At 58.5% G+C, this 17,218-nt stretch overlaps 1 protein-coding gene across 10 annotated transcripts in view; it reads right to left on the minus strand.

The window, feature by feature from the left end:
* KIF1A (kinesin family member 1A) overlaps nucleotides 1-17,218 on the minus strand; it is a gene marked incomplete at both ends in the record, with an annotated part of 31,984 nt that overhangs the window by 7,320 nt on the left and 7,446 nt on the right. For 4 of the 10 annotated variants that reach the window (XM_080349339.1, XM_080349347.1, XM_080349346.1 and 1 more), the window contains 24 exons: nucleotides 937-1,042; nucleotides 1,394-1,478; nucleotides 1,570-1,636; nucleotides 1,758-1,866; nucleotides 2,366-2,421; nucleotides 2,603-2,721; nucleotides 3,072-3,162; nucleotides 3,505-3,673; nucleotides 3,821-3,959; nucleotides 4,277-4,362; nucleotides 4,443-4,561; nucleotides 9,040-9,177; nucleotides 9,257-9,435; nucleotides 9,593-9,741; nucleotides 9,872-9,965; nucleotides 10,217-10,289; nucleotides 10,372-10,552; nucleotides 10,663-10,746; nucleotides 11,345-11,451; nucleotides 11,741-11,820; nucleotides 14,012-14,087; nucleotides 14,427-14,506; nucleotides 14,999-15,132; nucleotides 16,919-17,061. In XM_080349339.1, coding sequence (XP_080205465.1) covers nucleotides 937-1,042; nucleotides 1,394-1,478; nucleotides 1,570-1,636; nucleotides 1,758-1,866; nucleotides 2,366-2,421; nucleotides 2,603-2,721; nucleotides 3,072-3,162; nucleotides 3,505-3,673; nucleotides 3,821-3,959; nucleotides 4,277-4,362; nucleotides 4,443-4,561; nucleotides 9,040-9,177; nucleotides 9,257-9,435; nucleotides 9,593-9,741; nucleotides 9,872-9,965; nucleotides 10,217-10,289; nucleotides 10,372-10,552; nucleotides 10,663-10,746; nucleotides 11,345-11,451; nucleotides 11,741-11,820; nucleotides 14,012-14,087; nucleotides 14,427-14,506; nucleotides 14,999-15,132; nucleotides 16,919-17,061 — 2,664 coding nt within the window. Of the gene's footprint in view, nucleotides 1-936; nucleotides 1,043-1,393; nucleotides 1,479-1,569; nucleotides 1,637-1,757; nucleotides 1,867-2,365; nucleotides 2,422-2,602; nucleotides 2,722-3,071; nucleotides 3,163-3,504; nucleotides 3,674-3,820; nucleotides 3,960-4,276; nucleotides 4,363-4,442; nucleotides 4,562-7,867; nucleotides 8,120-9,039; nucleotides 9,178-9,256; nucleotides 9,436-9,592; nucleotides 9,742-9,871; nucleotides 9,966-10,216; nucleotides 10,290-10,371; nucleotides 10,553-10,662; nucleotides 10,747-11,344; nucleotides 11,452-11,740; nucleotides 11,821-14,011; nucleotides 14,088-14,426; nucleotides 14,507-14,998; nucleotides 15,208-16,558; nucleotides 16,586-16,918; nucleotides 17,062-17,218 lie in introns of all 10 variants that reach the window. The other 6 variants (XM_080349342.1, XM_080349340.1, XM_080349344.1 and 3 more) reach the window with 4 other exon arrangements.

The following is a 17,218-nucleotide window of genomic DNA, read 5'->3' on the forward strand; positions in this document are numbered from 1 at the left end:
GCTGGGCTGAGCCCTCAGAGCCTGATCATCCCTGCCTGGTATTGCCCTGATGTCCCCATGGCTGTACCAAAGTCTCCTGGTCTGACACGTGCATGCACACTCAACCCCATGATTCGGCTCTGCTGCCTGGGTACTGCGTGCCTGTCACTCCAGCATGCCCAGAAGCTGCCCTGAGAGCACTGCAAGGTGGCACCTCCCATCCAGAATCCCATCATCCCCCCTCAAAAACACCTTGCCTTGGGACAGGCCTCTTTGGGGCAGCAGTGACCCCAAAGAAAACAAGGGGAAAAGTGGTCCGCACTCCCTGCCAGGCTACTCCTACGCCAGCAACCACTACATGTACAGTCCAGGACTGGTCCCACTGCTCCCGGTGCTGCCAATGACTGTTCCCGCCTCATCACAGCTTCCTGCACACACACATTCTGGCCAGGGACCCCCACCAGCCCCCCAAGTTTTGCCAATAGCCCTGGCGCAGAGGAGAGCTCTGTGCTCCGCACCACTGCTTCCCCGCATCGCCACAGGACCCAGCCAGGGATATCTCAGATATAAAAACCCTTTGGTCCCGCTGCTGCCCCACCCATGCCAAATCCATGGTGGGGACACAGCCCTCTGGGACTGGCATCCCCAAAGTCACCCGGCAGCAATGGGAGATGGCTTTCCTGCATCATCTCCATGCAGATAGGGACTGACTCTCTGTGGTCACAGCTGCCACTGCAGAGCAAGACCCCCATCCAAATTCCCTGTAGTGCCAAAGCCTGGTGTGGAGAGGCCTCAAGGAGGAATGGGGCTGGCAGCCCTGAACCCCAAGACCCTCTGCAGCTCCAGAAAAGCCCCCCCAAGGCAGCAACAGGTCGGCAGGGGAGAGAGGGGCTCCCTATGTCCCCCTGCCAGCCCTCATCACAGCTGAGGAAGAACAAGAAAAGAAGTGGCACGCACCGGTCATCCTGGGAGGGGTGGATGTACCCAGAGGAGAGGATGTTCAGGGACAGGATGTTGGGGTCAATGAGAGACTCATCTGCTTCTGGGGTGTTCCGGATCCGACCTGCAAGCGCAGCACGGGGACACCACTCAGGCAACAGGCCTGTGAAGGTCCCCAGGAGGGACAGGGGCAGCCCATCTGCCTGCATCCCCAGCAGCCCCTGTCACAGACAGCAGCCGCCCAGCGCTCAGTCACTCCAGCTCCTAGACATGGTGCCTGGGACCGAGGAGTCCTGCCCACATGGCATGTCTGTGTCACCTGCTAGGCAGCCACTACTTTGCTATTGCAGGGTGGGAGGTGAGGCAAGGCATAAAGCCCCACATGGGAACATGAGCAAGAAACAGGCTGAGAGGATGCTCAGGAGGTCGGCGGGCTGGGTGTTGCTCACAGCCCACCCAACCTGGCTCGGCTTACCTACAACCAGCTCCCGCACCTCCTTCCAGCGGATGAGGCTGCCTGTTTCATGCACCAAGGTGACGGTGATTCTCCTTTGGATCCCCTGAGACCCGTAAGGCCACAGAGAAGGGGTAGTGGTTAGCAGAGCTCCCAGCAGGAGCCAGAGCCAGGATGGCATCTCGAGGAGAGAGTACCTGGTGGAGGAGGAAGGTCCCATGGCATGGCATGCCTCCACGGTGGTCCACAACGGCAGGGATGTAGCTGGAAGAGAGGATTGTGGCATGACGCAGAGCCACAGCAGCCTGCCCACAGGTGCCGAGCAGCAGGCAAATCACCGTGCTGCCTCCCTCTCCTTCCCATGCCTCTTTCCAGCCAGACTTACTCGCCATTTGCCTCCAGCTCACAGATCTCGAAGAAGACCATCAGGTCATACTTGCACTGGCATGGGCCGGCACTGGGCCGAGTCATGGTGCTCAGCTTTGTCGCAGGCACTGTGATGGGTCAAAAAGACAGCTTAAAGGGCGAGCTTGCCACTGACACTTGGAGTGAGGCACACGACAGCTGGCAGGGTAAGGACAGAGCAGGCAGGGACTGCAGGGAGACACTCAGAGGTGGCAGCAAGGCAGAAGAGAGTGATAGAGGGGGACACCCCCATCCGGGTGGACTTCGCTGACCACTGGCACAGCAAATCAAGACGCTCAGCCAAACCCCAACAACTTGGGTCTTGGCAGCCAGCGCACAATGGGGACCCTGCGGGATGGCGGGGCTGGGTGGCCAGCTGAGCTGTCCAGGGTGGGCAGTGTCCTCCCTGCCGCTCCGCAGGAGGTGAGAACAGGGACTTTGCATCCATCAGGTGCTGTGGGAATGGGTGCCAAGGGCTTTTGGGCACGCTGGCCTGCAGTACGTTTTCTGGTGCCCCTGGGGAAGGGGACTCTGCACCCAGCACAGGGACCACAGGTGGGCAGAGGAGTAGGAGGCCAGATTTCCTACCTGGTTTGGAGAGCGGCATCACACGGGGGAAGTGGCGCCGGGATGGCCTCAGCGGGCTGCAGAGAGACCTGCCTTGGTTAAAACACTCACAGGGACCACTGAACTCAGCCAACCCCACCTATGTCTTGGTGCCACCCTTTCCTGCCACCTGCACCCTCCGTTCTCTGGGTCCCCAGGAAGCTGAGGGTGGCCCCCCTGTGCCACCCAGGAGCCGGGGGTGGCCCAGGGTGCACCCACCTCAGGACGTCCTTGCAGAGGGGTGGAAAGGGGTGCTGCTGGTAGTGCCCAAAGACTTCAAATACAATCGGCTGGCTCTTGATGTATTCAATGAAGGACTTAGTCACCTCCACGGCAATCTGGAAGAGAAAGAGCCGGCAGTGGCACAGTTTAGCTGGGAAAGGGATGCAGCCAGCAACAGCACTGGGGAAGTGAGATGGTGCAAGCCTGTCCAGTGCCCTGCATCCCTCACCCATCCCCTTCCCTGTGAGTACTCTCCCCATCATGAAATCCTAGCCTTTTTGGGTAGAGAGCTGCAGCTTTTGGTATTTTTCCCACATATTCATCTTATCTAAGGCTGGCTCAGCTGGGTGCCTGTGATGGGCTGGGAGAGCCAGGAGGAGGCTTCTCCCCTGGGGAGAAGATCCAGCCAATGGCTCTGTGGGCTCTGTGGCAGCCGCAAAGATGTGGGCAGAGAAGGGATACATACATTTTGGACATGATAGAAGCCCAGCGGTGGTCCCCGTCCTGTGTTTTTCAAAGGCTCTGTCGAAAAAGCCTCATCATGGCGATGGATGAAGCTGCAGAGGGAATGAAGGTGGCTCAGCAGCTGCAGGGTGGCGATGTGCAGGAGCAGGGAGGGGAGAGAGGGCAGGGACCAGGAGAAGAGCCCACTCCCCAACTGCACCCTGGACTGGCTCAGCACCCCCCACATCCAACGGCAGCCTCTCCCTGTGTTTCATCAGTGACTGAACAAGGCACCATACAAGCGCGTGGGCTCATTCCGCAGCCTTGGTTTTGCCTCCCCACCCATGGAGGGCTCAAAGGTGGTGGGGCTGGGGCTCCCTCATGTTCACTGCCAGCCCTGAGGCAATGGCTGGAGCAGTGGGAGACATGCAGCCAAGGGGGCACCAGGGGCTCACTTGAACTGGCAGAAGATGTCTGCATATTCCGCAGAGATGCTGGAGGCTTGCAGGACTGTCACGCGGAATGTGAAGATGCTGCCCAGCCTCAGGTGGTCCAGAGCTGTCTCCAGTGGCCCATCTGGCGCAGGTTTCTCCGGGCTGTCCAGGAGAAGGTCCTCTGGGGTCACTGCAAGGAGAGGAGGGTCCTCAGCCCCTCGGTGTCCGCTGGCAGTGCTGCACCGGGGCAGCGGGCCTCTCATGCTTAAGCAGGCGCAGAAGACTGGGTGCAGTAGTGGGGGGGGCACTCCCCAACAGCTTGTCGCTATCCCCTCACCTGCACAGGTGTTGTTGTTGACTTCGTCAGCAGAGGGACCCACGTCGCTGACCTGGCCCTGGCCTTCAACGATGCGCAGCTCTTCCTGGGAGGTTCCCGAGCGAGACATCCCCACAGCTGGGCACGACTCTGACTGGAACTGCACCATGAGTGGGGCTCAGGGATGCTGGCAGTGCCCAAGGTGGTACTGCTTGTGCCACCAGCACTGTCCTGAGCACTAGAGCACCTCCAGCTCCTCCCTCCTACCCCCTGCCAGCCCCCCCCAGGACCCAGCAAAGGACAGGGCGCACCAATGGGTGCTGGAGGGCTGAAGTTGCCACGTGGGCTGGGAGAATGGCCCCTTCAGGATGATGTCTGCACCTCTGGGAGTCCAGTGGTCCCCATGGGGGAGCATCACCATGACAGGCAGGGGTCTGCGGTCTCTGGGCACCCACCAAGCGACAGCCACCATCATACCTTCTCAAAGTGCTGGTCATCAAAGGATATCTTGGCTGTCCCCGACTGCCGCACACCGGAGCCGTAGTCAGGGGCTTCCTCATCCGCTGGAGGAGGGATGGGAGTGAGCCCGCATGGGTGGTGCAGGGGATGCGAGGGGCATGTTTCAAGGGGGTCCCCCTCCTACCTGAGATCGCCTGGACAGCCACGCGCAGGAAGCCCTTCACCTCGCCCTTCTCGCTGACGATGGCCACACGGTGGACCAGGGGCACGGGGTAGAGGAGGTTGCTCAGATAGACAAAGGCCCTGCCGAAGAATGGTGGGGGAGACACAACAGAGGGGAGAGCGGTCACTGCTCCCACCCGTGGGTCTCCAGGCGCGGGTGGCATGGCCGGCGGCGGCCGCGATCCCAGGTCACCGGTCATGGTGCTACCGCGGCGCTGCAAAGCAAAACTAAAGAGAAGGCAGCCAGGGCCAGCCGAGAGGGGTGGGGAGCAGGCAGCGGGCGGGCAGCGTACTGCAGGCAGCACCATGAAGCAGATGGGGCTCGCATACCTCTCCAGCTGTCACCTCCGTGGCGGGCGGGGAGGGGAAGGGGGCTGTGCTGGTGCCATCATGAAGCTAGGAGGGAAGAGGACCTTCTCTGCGGTGGAGAGCCAGAGGACTGGGGCAGGAGGTGCTGCGACATGACTTGGGGGCAGCTGTGGAGTCACCATGGGGAAGACAGGGCAAGGCGGGGGGGTAAGGGAGGGTGACAAGGGAGGTAGAGGCCAGTGGGAGCGAAGGAAGGGAGAGGAGGAGGTCCTGGCTGAAGGTCAGAAGCCTCCGGAGATGAACCTGCCGGGGAAGTCCTGGCCCTGGCTCTGCCTGTGGCGTTGCAGGACCACTGGTGGCTGCAGGTGGCCTGTGCTCGGCTGGGAGGGAGGCTGCACGGCATAGCTGGTGGCATCAGAGATCTGTGTTCGTCCGCCACATCCCTTTGCAAACATGGATTCAGCGGCCCAGGCCACCCATCAGTGTCACAGGGGTGAAACAGCAGGCTGCTCCTGTGGGCGAGGAAGGAGCTGCCCGCTCCCCGTGCGGCAGCTCTGAGCCTCCCTGCCGTCCTCCTTGCGTCCAGGTCACCAACGCTACCACGGCAAGTTGCTGTGCCGGGGCTCGACATGATGGCCGCACCACATCTCTGCGGTACCTCCCAGCAGGCTATAGCTCCCTGCTTCACAAGCTGTTTGCCTCCGCTTGCCACCTTCCTCAACCTTGCTGCCTACCAGCTTGCTGTTCAACATTCCTCCTGGCACTCTGGTGATGGTGGCGTGCTGTGCCCTCAGTGGTGACGAGTCACCTCCACAGCCTTTGGCGCTGAGCTCCCTGCTGAGCAGTACAAACTGCCCTTGCCTGTGGGGTAGCACTGATCCCAGCAAAAGTGGGCGCAGGGTGCCTGGCACCCCTCCCTGGGGCACCCACTGGCATCTTGACGCACAGCATCTTCGGGTGTCAAGGGGCAGAATGGTGCAGGGGCCAGCCAGGACACTTCTGCTTCAGGGGACTCCCATGAGGGTTGCATCTCCAGGCAGCTGGCAGCGCTGCTTGCAATATCCCAGCCTCGCAAGTATCTTTGCGGACATCCAAGAGCACCTGAAAGTGCCCAGGCGGCTCTTGCAGGAGGCTCCAGCCCCACATTTGCAGCTTGAGCCCTGAAGTCCAGAGGTTTCCCTTGCTCTTGTGACTCCCATTTACCTCCAACTGCTTTTTTGTATCCAAAGCATCTCCAAAGACTCCAGTTGTGGAAGCAAAGGCGATGCCTCATCACCCTCTGCAGCTGGGCCTGTCTCACCCCGTCTCTTCCTGGAGGCCACTAGGGACAAGTGGCTGGACTGTGCCAGGGCTTCCCGGCAGGACCACATGCCCAGGGCACAGCCCCATGACCACAGGGGGGTCTCGAGAGCATGGGGGGTCTGGGCACCCCTGCCTGCCTGAAGTCACAGGGAGCCAGTGCTGAAGCCAAGGGAGTGGAGAGGGCAGGAAAGAGGGGAAGAGGGCGAGAGGGGAAGGGGAGGAGGGGAACAAGTGTGTCACTAGAGGAAGGAGGGCAGGGACACTAACCACAAGATTGGTGAGGTGCAAAGATGGCATGCTCAGACCAAAGAAAAGCCTTTCCAAAGGAACACAGAAGTGAAATAACCCCAATTTTAGCTAAAGCTTTGGAGAGATAGAGCCAGCAGCTTAAAAAAAAAATCAAAAAGAAAAAAAAAAAAGAAAGGAAAAAAATCAAAGACAAAGATCCAATCATAAACAAATCCAAGCACACTTCACAAGAAATGTGGCCGGCAGAGCTGCTGCGCGAGGAGCCAAACCCAGGGCAGACTCAAAAGAAGTTGAAAGGTGCCGAGCTCCGGGGAACATGTCCCCGGCATGGAGCGGGGCTGCTGCCACAGGGCCTAGCTTGGGTTTTTGACGTGCCTCCAAGAGTTTTGGAGTTTTTTTTGATGTTTAGTGGTTTTTGTTTGTTTGCTTTTTTAAATAAGGAAAAAAGGAAAAAAGAAAAAAAGGGGAAGAACCCAGCTCTTTCGGTCTGAGGCTGCAGGACTCTTACTCCACCTCCGCCCTCTCTACCTGCACTGGTCCCTTCTTCCCCATCTCTCTGCCTGCACCCTGCCTAGTAGGGATAAGCCTGGCTTAACATGCCAAGGAAGAGGAGCTCCAGCTTCCCCAGTCAGGGCAGCCTCCATGGGGGCAGAGGCTCCTGGACCAGCTCCAGGCACATATTCGCTTGGGAAAACCCCAGAGCAGAGGTGGCAGTACCGCATCCCATTTTGGGAATGGGTAGATTGCAACCAGCTTTGGTGTGGCTGGTGGGATTCTCCAGGCCAAGACTGATGGAGCCCAGGGGCATCTCCTGGCCAACAGATAGGAGAAATCAAAGCTCTTGTGTTTGGCTGGAGCCAAGGAGGAGTTGGAGCCTCCCTGAACATCTCCTGTGCCAAGCCAGCAGGGATGGCCCCAAGCCAAGTGCTGGGCACAGGCGGTCACAGAGCCCTCCTCCCCCTCCTGCACCCAGCTCTGGCCTTGCTGCCCTCAGCTTCATCCCCCCGACTGCCTGCGGACATCCAAGCCCCCGCCTTCGGGGGGGGGGCTTACGCTGACTGACGCAGCCGGGATGGCCAAGCCAGTGCCAGAGGCACATGTGGCTTCAAAGTGCCAGCAGCACCTTTGCGGTCACCCCGAGCTCAGTGGGAGGTGGCCCTCCCGGGACAGAAATGCTCAGGACCGAGACCCCTGTGCAGCTCCCCTGGCTCCTTTGGTGCTGGAGACATGGCAGAGCTCCCTTTCTCGGGGGCTGCCCTAAAGAAGGACCTACACAAAGGGCCTCCGGCCGAGCTGCCCCCATCCGCCTTCCCCTGCTGTCCCCTACTGCCGCTGTGCTGGTCACAGCCCTACCTCGCTGGCCACCTGCCACCCCGGCGGGCATCCCAGGCTTGGTGGCAGTCCCAGCCAGCCAGCCACTCCCTGCGCCTCCAGGACACCCCGGAGGTGGGAGTCGTGTCCGAAAGCAGTTCCCTCATGCGAAAGAGCTAGTTCCTTCCCGGCATGCTCTCCTAAAACCTCACCAACCTTCCTACTAAACTGAACAGGGGGGAGCGGTCGTAAAACGGATCCCGGCCATCACACAGCGGGCACTCCGGAAAGATGTCTTCCTCCAGGTCCTCCGCCTCCTCCTCCTCCTGCCCCTGGTGCTGCTCGTCAGCAGGCTCGGTGATGTCGGAGTCGGGGTTCGAGAAGGTAGGGGAGGGGGTGAGATCAGCCATGCGCTCGCTCATGCATGTGTTGAAAAGAGGAGAGCTGTTGCAGCCAGAGATATCTGAACTAAGGTTAGTACGACAAGATAGAAGACAGGTTAACACCAGCTGTTCCAAACAGAGAGAGCAAGAATAGGAATTTTGCTTTTTTTTGGTTTGCTTTTTTTTTTTATCAGTTGGGTTTTGAGGTGGGATTTTTTTTTTTGCTCAAACCAAGGGATGCCAGGAAATAAAGACCTGCCCGTCCAGTGTGTCCCTAGAGGAAGCCACCAATGGCTCTCGGCTACAAAGGGCAGAGAAAGAGCAGCCCAAGGAACTGGTGCGAACAGTGTGGATTTGCCTCACTGGCTTTGCAGGCAACGTGGGGACAAAGCAGGTGGCATGAGACTCCCCACCAACCCCAGTGCTGAAGGGAATCTCTCCACGTGCCATGGCACGGGTGGGACGCCTCCACAGCACGTGTGGTTGGTTGGGCCATGCAGCTCAGCCCCCCGCTGAGGCAGACCCCTTCTCTGGGGTGGCCCATCCTCGTTGCCGGCACCACATCCTTCCAACCAGCATGTGGGAAACGCACGGAGACAGGTGGCACGTACCATACAGACGGATGCTCGGACACCAACGCGTGCACACGGGCGCGTGCCCACCACAGTAGAAGTGGCAACAGCACAGGCTCTCGGCCCGCCGGACGGCCGCAGCCCCTGCCTCCCGCTGGCGGCAAGCCCAGAGCCTGCCCCGCACAGCACTGTGTTACAGCAGGCAGAGAGAGCATTGCCAGCGGCACACGGGTCCCTCGGGGTCCTGGCAGCCAACACGGAGGAGAGCCATCGCAGGCACAACAGGCCCTGACTGGCACCGGGGGGGCACAGCATCCTCCCACAGTGCAGCCCCAGGGGCCAAACGCCCCGTGCGTGGTGGAGCCGGCAGCTCCTCCTCCTGCGGGGCTGCTTGTGGGTCCCAGCCATGCCTGGAAGGAGCCAAAGCGCTCACCTGCCGACCAGCCTGAACCAGGGGAAGCGGTCGTAGAAAGGATCTCCGCCAGTCACCACGTTGTCGCAGTCCTCAATGACACTAGAAGGCACTTCTGCTGCACGGTCATACATTTCACGCATCAGGTCCAGGCGTTGCCTGCAGGTAGCGGGGGCTATGGTGAGAAATCAGGCTGAGGCCAGCTGAGCCCTTCCCGGCGTGGGCATCATTCACCCACCTCAGCTTCTCCAGGGTCCAGTAATGTGTCGCCCCATTCTTCTGGTCCTGCACTTCTACGGCCACAATGGTCCGGGGAAACGGCCGCTTCTCCCGGTCCTTGGCAGCATCGGGAGGCAGCAGGTCGGGAGGGAGAGGTGAGTACAGTGTGTCCGTCAGGAGCACGAACTGGAACTGAACCTGAGGAGGGGCAGAGGGGGACGGTGAGCCACCCAGGGGACAGTGGGCTCCGTGTGGTGCCTTCAGCGACCCAGTCCTTGGCACATCCTGGCTGCCCAAGCTCGTGGCCTCTGCCATGGGTGCTGCAGCAAGTGAGAGGGGAGCCCCAGGCACCCACCTTCTTCTTTAGCTCCACGCTGATGGCGTTGGCTTCCTTGAGGAAGATGGCGTTGCCCCAGAGCAGGTCACGGAGGGAGGTGAACTGGTACCACTTCCACTTCCTAAAGGCCCAGAGGGCCAGCTCAAACTCCCGCTCTGTCCACTGCACTGTGGGGACATGGAGAGACAGTTACCCCACCGCTGGGATGGAGGATATTGGCACAGAGGTGCCCAGAGGACCCATCGTCCACCCTTATGCAGAGAGCATCAAAACCCTGTGGTGGCACCCAGCCCTCACCTTCATCCTCAGGTTCTTCTTCTTCCTCATTTGCCTCAGGGTAATACCTAGAGTCCATCTGCTTCTGCAAAGCCTCCAATTTGCTCTCGTAGTCCTGGGGGAAGCAGGGAGCAGGATAATGCAACCCACAAGGTATGACCTTCCTCCATGTTGCCACACAGCACTTCTCCCCCGCTGCAGGAACCCAGCCCCCTCCCTCCTCTGGTTCCCTGTTTACAGGGACAACCCCAGGAACAACAGGTTTGTCCTTGTTTTTAGGACACACAGAGCCACCCCATGCAAACATCTGCCAGGACTCAGTCATGCCTGGGCAGCCTGAGAAGGAGCCAGGTCCTGGCCACCTACCAGCCTTTGCTGCTCGAGAAGGTAATTCGCCTCTTCCCGCTCCCTCCGATACTGGTCCTCCAGCTCCTGGAGCCTGGGAGGAACAGGGAAGGAGACGATGACCAACCTGGAGGTAGATACCCAACTCTCCATGGCTCCAGCCCCTGTGCCCTCACCGCTGCTCCATCTCCTGCTTCATGTCGATGCCCTGCTTCTCCAGCAGCTCTCTTTGGGCGAAAGCCCAGTCCACGGGCTCAGCGGGGGTCTCGGCACATGGGGTTCGCTCCCGCTCCTGCCGAGCCTGCTCAGGGTGGTTGAAGCGGAAGACGTGGCTCTTCCCCATGATTATGCGGTTTCCTACAGGGATGGAAAGAGTGTGGATTTAATGTGGGACAACCTGCAGGGCCCTTGTGGGATGGAGGGAGGCAGGCTAGAGCAGCACTGGTGCACTGGCTCCAGGGACCCACCTGAGCGCAGGATGCTGGGCTCTGTCACTTTTTTGCCATTCACGTAGGTGTCAGCACCTTCACAGGGCTCCAGGGTCACTATTACTGTAGAGACAGTGGGAAGGGGAGAGAAGAAGTAGACGTAAGGTGGAAGCTGCTCCTGCAGCCTCGGAAAGGGAGAGCTGCTCCAAGCAGCACCCCAGGCGCAGAGTGGAGGAACACTCACCAGCAGCACCCACACTCTGGGCAACCAAGGGGGCTCAGCCAACCTTGTTAATCAGAGCAGTCCCAAGGACTAAAAGCAGCTAGAGACTGGATGTGAGAGGAGATCAGAGCCTCCAGCATGCATCTCCAGCCTCTCCAGGTGCATCTCCCAAAGCCATTTCACCCCCAGGTTCCTGCTGGTCCACAGGATGGGCTCTGCTTCACATCTTGGGTGGGCAAATCATCTATGGTCTGCTATTCGCTCCCACCCCGATCTCCCTGGCTGGCCAAACTGTGGCAGCTTCCACGTGCCTTGCACAAGGTTCCCTCCCAGCGAAGGGAGCGCCACAGCTTGCTCTGCAAGCAGGGAAAGGCCACAGCCATGTGAGATAGCCTCACTAGTGTGAGGAGGGCAGGCCCCCCGCTGTGAGCAGGTGCTGGGGACATGTAGAGGGACTGGGGTCCCCAAGGAGGTAGAGCCTCTCCAGACAAGGAATACCTTCACCACCGGTTTTGGTGTCGCTGCGGAAAAGGCAGTGCTCTTCCTTAATGAAGTGCCCGCTGAGAACGATGTCTTGCCTCTTCTCTGCATCTTCCCGGCCAACCCTGCCAGGGGGAAACCCAGCTCAATCCTTCCTCAAAGCAGCCCCTCCCAGGGCCTCCCCCCAACATCACTCTTGGGGCTGACAGAAGCAGCCCTTGATGCACAGCAGGACGAACGTCCCTAATGAGATTGCCAGGCAAATACATTTTTCACACGTGGCTATGGTGCTTTGTGGATGCCCTGGCAATGGTGCCTAGCCCAGGAACACCTGTCACCTCCCTGCCCACCCAGGCAAGGCAGGCACTGAGGTGTGGACTTGGCTCCTGCCGCCCTGCCAGACTTGGCCCTCACCTTGTTATCCCATCCTTGATGTAGTAGAGAAGACACTCGGACATGAGTGGGTCCTCGTTCAGGTTGACCAAGTGGGGCGTCTGGCAAAAACAAACAAGTAGTCACTCCAGTGTTGCCCACCTACCCAGACACTGAGGGATGCTCCCGACGGAGGTGGGAACTCGGCAGCACCTCAGGCTGCCCCCTGCTTGTGGATGGGCTGTCCTGCCCTCCATAGCTCCAGGACAATATGCCTAGGCAGGTGCTTTATCAAGGGGACTGCAGAGAACCAAGGAGCCAGATAAGGATGACCTGCCTCCAAAATGCCTCCTTGCTTTCTTCCTCAAAGGGCTGAGTGCTGGGCACCCTTTCCCTGTTGCCTTTGAAAATTATTGTTGCAAACAGGCCCAATACAAAGCTGGACACTTCCCAGAGGGAGTCCCTGATACGATTTAGTATCTCCTGGGGCAGGACCCTGCTTGCCTGCACTGTGTGTCCATAGGTCCTTGTATCCTCATAGCCTCCGGCTCCACTGCGTACAGTGTAGCTAAGGCAGACAGGTCCCATGCAGCAACCAGCTTAGGATAAGAGGAACTAAAAGTGCCTGTTTTCCTACACTGACAGTACAAGGATAGATGAAGCATCCAAAAGAGCGGGTCCAAACAAAAGTAGTGGAGACATGAAACCGTATCTCCAGGCTGAATTTTACTCCCTGGTCTGCTTCCTAACAGTTCCCTCCCATCACTTTCTTCCTCTGGGTCACAAACCACTTTGTTCTTGATGAGAGGGAAGTTTCTCCTCTGGCCACAGACCTCTCCAGTTGCACCCAGCTTATCTCACCCCATTGCAAGCTGCTGTGATTGCACCTTCAGGCAACAGGCAAAGTCCTGGGAGTATCAGCAGGTGAAGTTCTGAGTTTCCCAGAAATGAGAATAGAGACGGTAAGAAACATCTTAGCAGCCCGCTGACACCTAGCATGCAGAGATTTCCACATCACGACAGTGCAACGAGCCCTGGCTGATAGGAGAGACTCACTCCAAACGGTTCAAGGGAAACACAGGCTCTTCTCCATGCTGGCTGGCAAGAAGGAGTTGGCCAGAACATTTACCTCAGGCCCACCTGGGCAAACACAATAGCCCCAGGGTCTGAGACGCCTTTAGCTTGCAGTTTTTCTCCAGATTTGCAAGGCTGATTAGTAGAAGGCAGATGCTCTACCCTCCACTGTGCTATTGGAGAAGTAACCACCCCAGCAATAGCATACTGCAGGACAACATCATGCCTTGCTTGTCCTTAACGAAATGGGGTTTTGCACACTATCAATGCTAACTTTCCTCACCAGCCACTGGAGAAGTCTGAGGAGTTTCCACCCACCAGACAGCTGAAGGGTAAGGAGGCAACAAGACCAGCACAGCAATGCCCCACCTCCAAGACCAACCTGCTTTGGGGAATAAACACCCACACTTTCTACACAAAGGTCTGGGGTCATAACAGGCAGTGGCTGAGATGAGAATAAGAAACAAAGACGACGATGTAGAAATTTATCCAAAGAGCCACAGCAAGGCATGCAAGGGGAAGGTCCCCTTACACCACCTCAGCTGGGGACACACACATCTACTAAAACGTGTGGCCAAGCTAACCAGCATCAGCTGCCAGGGGAGGTCTCAGAGCATCCCCCGGCGTAGTGGGAGAGCCGAGCGAGCGCACCCTGGTCATACCTGCACCTCGGGAGCCTGTGCCGCTCTGTGGGCTTCATGGGGTTGGGGCTGTAAACTGGACATCACTACACTCATGGTTATACAGACAAGTGAGGGGCAGTGATGTGCTGTAGCTGGTGCTTGGCACAGTTTGCTGGCACACAAGCTTTTTGGGGCGCAGCTAGTGTTTTCTTAGAAAATACTTTCCAGGAAGCTACAAGCAGTAGAGTATGGAATGCTCCCACATCCACATTTCTCAGCAAAGACACACTGGTTTCAAGGGCAGCAATTTCAAACACACCAAAGGATGGATTTTTATCAGCTGACACTCAAGTCCAACACAGTGATTAGTCAGCAAAGCCCCCCCTGAATGGGGAGAGCATCCAGGCAATGGGGGTTGGACTTGTAGCCATGTGTTTCAACTGATGTTCATACCCAGCAGGGGTCAACACTAGGATTTCCCCATAGGTTTCAGAGCCAAGAAAAGGCTAGTGAAGTATTTGAGGCTGGCCAGTAGCAACAGGGCAGGCTGTGAGGGAGCTGTGTGGATACACACCAGCCCTCCTTCACCAGGAAGAAGATAATAAGATGATCCTACCTTTTTAGGAGAGAAAACACCCAAGGTGCCTCCGTCCTCCCTCATGGCCACCCCCATTTCAGCCAGCAATGCTTCCCTGAAGGAGCAAGGGAAAGAAGAGCCTGTCAAAGCCCCACAAGCCCCTGGAGCTGGCACAGACAAGCCCAGGACAGGACCTGAGCCCATGGGTTTGCCCCATGGATCACAGCTGTAGTGCTTGTTTCAGCTCTCTCCATGCTGCAGGAGGGTTTCTCAGAGCAGACCACATCTGTGCAGGCTGACATGGTGGCCCTGGGGCACCCAGGAGCAGCCAGGCTACAATTGGATGGTCAAATTGCCAAACTGCCGCCAGGAGCACAAAGTGGAGAGGGGAGATACCTGGGGAACCCCATCCCATCCCAGCCCTACACATCCTATCCTGTACCAACTCACTCACCTCTCCATCCGGATTGCTTCTGTCCTCCGCAGCTTCTCCTCCCACGTCTCGTTCAGCTCCGCGATGATCTTCTCAGTTTCCTGGCAAGTGAGGGGTGAGCATGTGCTACGGGCAGCAGACCTGCCCGTTCTGCGGGCTCTGCCCAGCATGCTGCAGCAGGACACTGTTTGCAGTTTCAGGCTGGTTTAAATGAGCTGCAATAGCATTTCACACGTCTTTCCCTGTCTTCAAAGAGCGAGGCACGAAGAGCAGCCTCTCCATCCCCTTGCTGCCAGCCTGCCCCTGTGCCGTGCTGAGCCAGGAGCACCCACCCCACGGGGCAAAGGCAGCAGTCACCCCACGGGGAGGACGGCAGCACGAGGTGGACCCTACCACAACAAACCTTCTCCAGTATGGCAGCCCAGAGCACTGGGCAGCTCTGGGTCTGTCCATTCTGCAAGCGCACTCCCAAGCATTGCTTCACATAAGAACCATCCATAACGGGTTTCCAGAAAATACCGAGCCCCCTCCACAAGCCTGAGTGCAAAAGCGTTGAGCTGAGCCCTCCATCCTGCTGGGCACCGACCTCTTACCTTGAGCCTTTCAATTGCCTCTTCGCTACCCGGAGCAAACATGATGCGCTCGTGGAGGCTGGCGACAGAGGCGGCGCGGCTGGACAAGGCTGACAGGGAGGAAGAGGGGCTGATCCCGGCAATGGCGTTGGTCACTGTGGAGAGATTGTCATGGCGGTGACTCAGCTCTGCCCCTCTAGCATCATTATTGTTCTCAAAGTCGGACACATCTATGGGTAGGGAAGGAAGGATGGGCCAGATAAAGACACATCGACAGGAAAAGAGAGAGAAAGATAGAGACAAGAAAAGCTGTTGGGAAAAAAAGAAAAAAATAAAATAAAAAAAAAGAGTGGCTGGGTGCAGCAAGAAGAAAGCCAGGAATTACAAGGAAAAGGCACAGGCAACAGCACAGTGGCACAGGCAGCAGCAGGGCAAGGGCACTCATGTCTCTCCCCCAGCCTGGGCAGCTCCCCAGGCACACGGGGCTGTTTTGGGAGCCACAGGAACAGCTCTGGAGCCTTCCCAGGCTACCAGGGATGCTTTTACGCAATACCAGATCCTGCAGCCACCAGGTCTGGGATCAACCATCTTCCCCAAGAGCATGCCGCTGCCCCGGCATCCTCTCCCACCAACACAACCCAGGTGGTTTTCCCTGCCCGGCTGCCCTTGATTAGCTGAATTTGGGGGCAGAGAATGAGAAGGGAAGGGGAGAAGAGGCAGTGGCCCTCTGCCCTACAAAGGGGTCAAGGGGACAGAGCAGGAGGAGCCATGAGATTCCCTTGCTGGCACAGTCCAATCCCTCGGCCCGCTAGAGCAGCACCTGGGAGAGAGCAAAGTGAGGGCAGGGCAGCAGTGCAACCGATACAGGCAGCAGTGCTCGCCTGTCAGCACCCAGAGCATCACCCCCACCAGGCCCTGCAGCAAAGGGACCCAGGTATCAGAGATGCTCCTCCAGCCCTGAGAAGTCACAGGGGCTCAGCGCAGTATGCCAGAGGTGGGCCGGGCACAGGTCAGTGGGAGCAGAGTTAGTCATCCATCTCTATCAGCCCGCATCCGAAGAGCCAAGCCAGGAGGGGACGGGCCAGGTCCCCATCGCTTCAGCAGGCTCGCCACAGCCTGGCTGTGCTGCCTGGCCCAGGGTGGGATGGGGTGATAGTGCTTATACACAGGCAAAAGCCTCCTGGGTGTCACCTCGCACCCCTCCACCAGGAGAGGGCCGTGCCAGCCTGCCCAAGCGCCGTGCCGGGCTCCACTCCCGATGAACCCCAGCGCAGCAGAAGCAGCAGCAGCAAATTATGACAGCACGGAAGAAGGAGCTCTTATGGGGATCAGGCCCTTGGCACAGCAGAAGGGGAGAACATTGGTTCCTCCAAATGCTATCCTGAGCCCAGGTGCTAACTGCGACTCTGCCACCAACCCCTTTGCCAGCTCCCTGGGGACAGCCAGCCTGCTGGCAAGAGCCTCTTCATCAGCTAGGGCCGGCTACAGGAGCCCTCCCCATGCTGCAAAGGTGTTCCCAGGCGCAGCCTGCACCTCCCAAAGCCATGAAGCAACAGAGTACCGGTGATGGGGAATACACACATTTGGATCCTCCTGCAGCAGGATGGGCTAAGAAAGAGAGAGAGGGCAGGGAGCAGGGGTAAGACAGAGAGAACAGAACAAGAGTGGGTTCATCTCAGCAGGATCTCCCGCAGCACACAGAGGAGAGGCCACGGGCGGGTGCAGCCCCAGGAACATCTTCCTGGCACCTCTGCCAGGTGCAGGGGGCTGAAAATGGGAGGTGGAGGGGGAGGAGGGGAGGTCTGCTGGGTGTAAAGCAGCTCCTCCTGCTTACGAGAGCAGGCTGGGGGTTGCGAACACGGGACGCCAGCCCCCTGGGCAGCGAGGCTCCAGCCCACCTCTGCATGGAGCTGCTGTTAGAGAGCACACAGGGGTACCTACTGTCAATGATGTCCCCGAGGCCCTGGGCATAGAGAAGGTCACGCAGGCGTGCCACCTCATCCTTCAGCTCTCGGATGAGCTTGTTGTTGGGGTCCTCATTGATGACGGCATTGCAGCGGATCTGCTTGGCACGGTCAGCGTACCTAGGGACGAGCAGAGCTCTGAGCACTGGCGTGGAGGCAAACCCCCAGCTGCTGGGCAAGTAGGAGTGCTGCCAAGCCCCTCCAGCAAGTGATCCTTTGGAGAATGCCAGCATTGGGACAATCCTTCGGCCTCCTGTATGAGGCTGCAGGGTCCTCC

Source organism: Nesoenas mayeri (assembly GCF_963082525.1).
Source record: "Nesoenas mayeri genome assembly, chromosome: 9".
NCBI lineage: Eukaryota > Metazoa > Chordata > Aves > Columbiformes > Columbidae > Nesoenas > Nesoenas mayeri.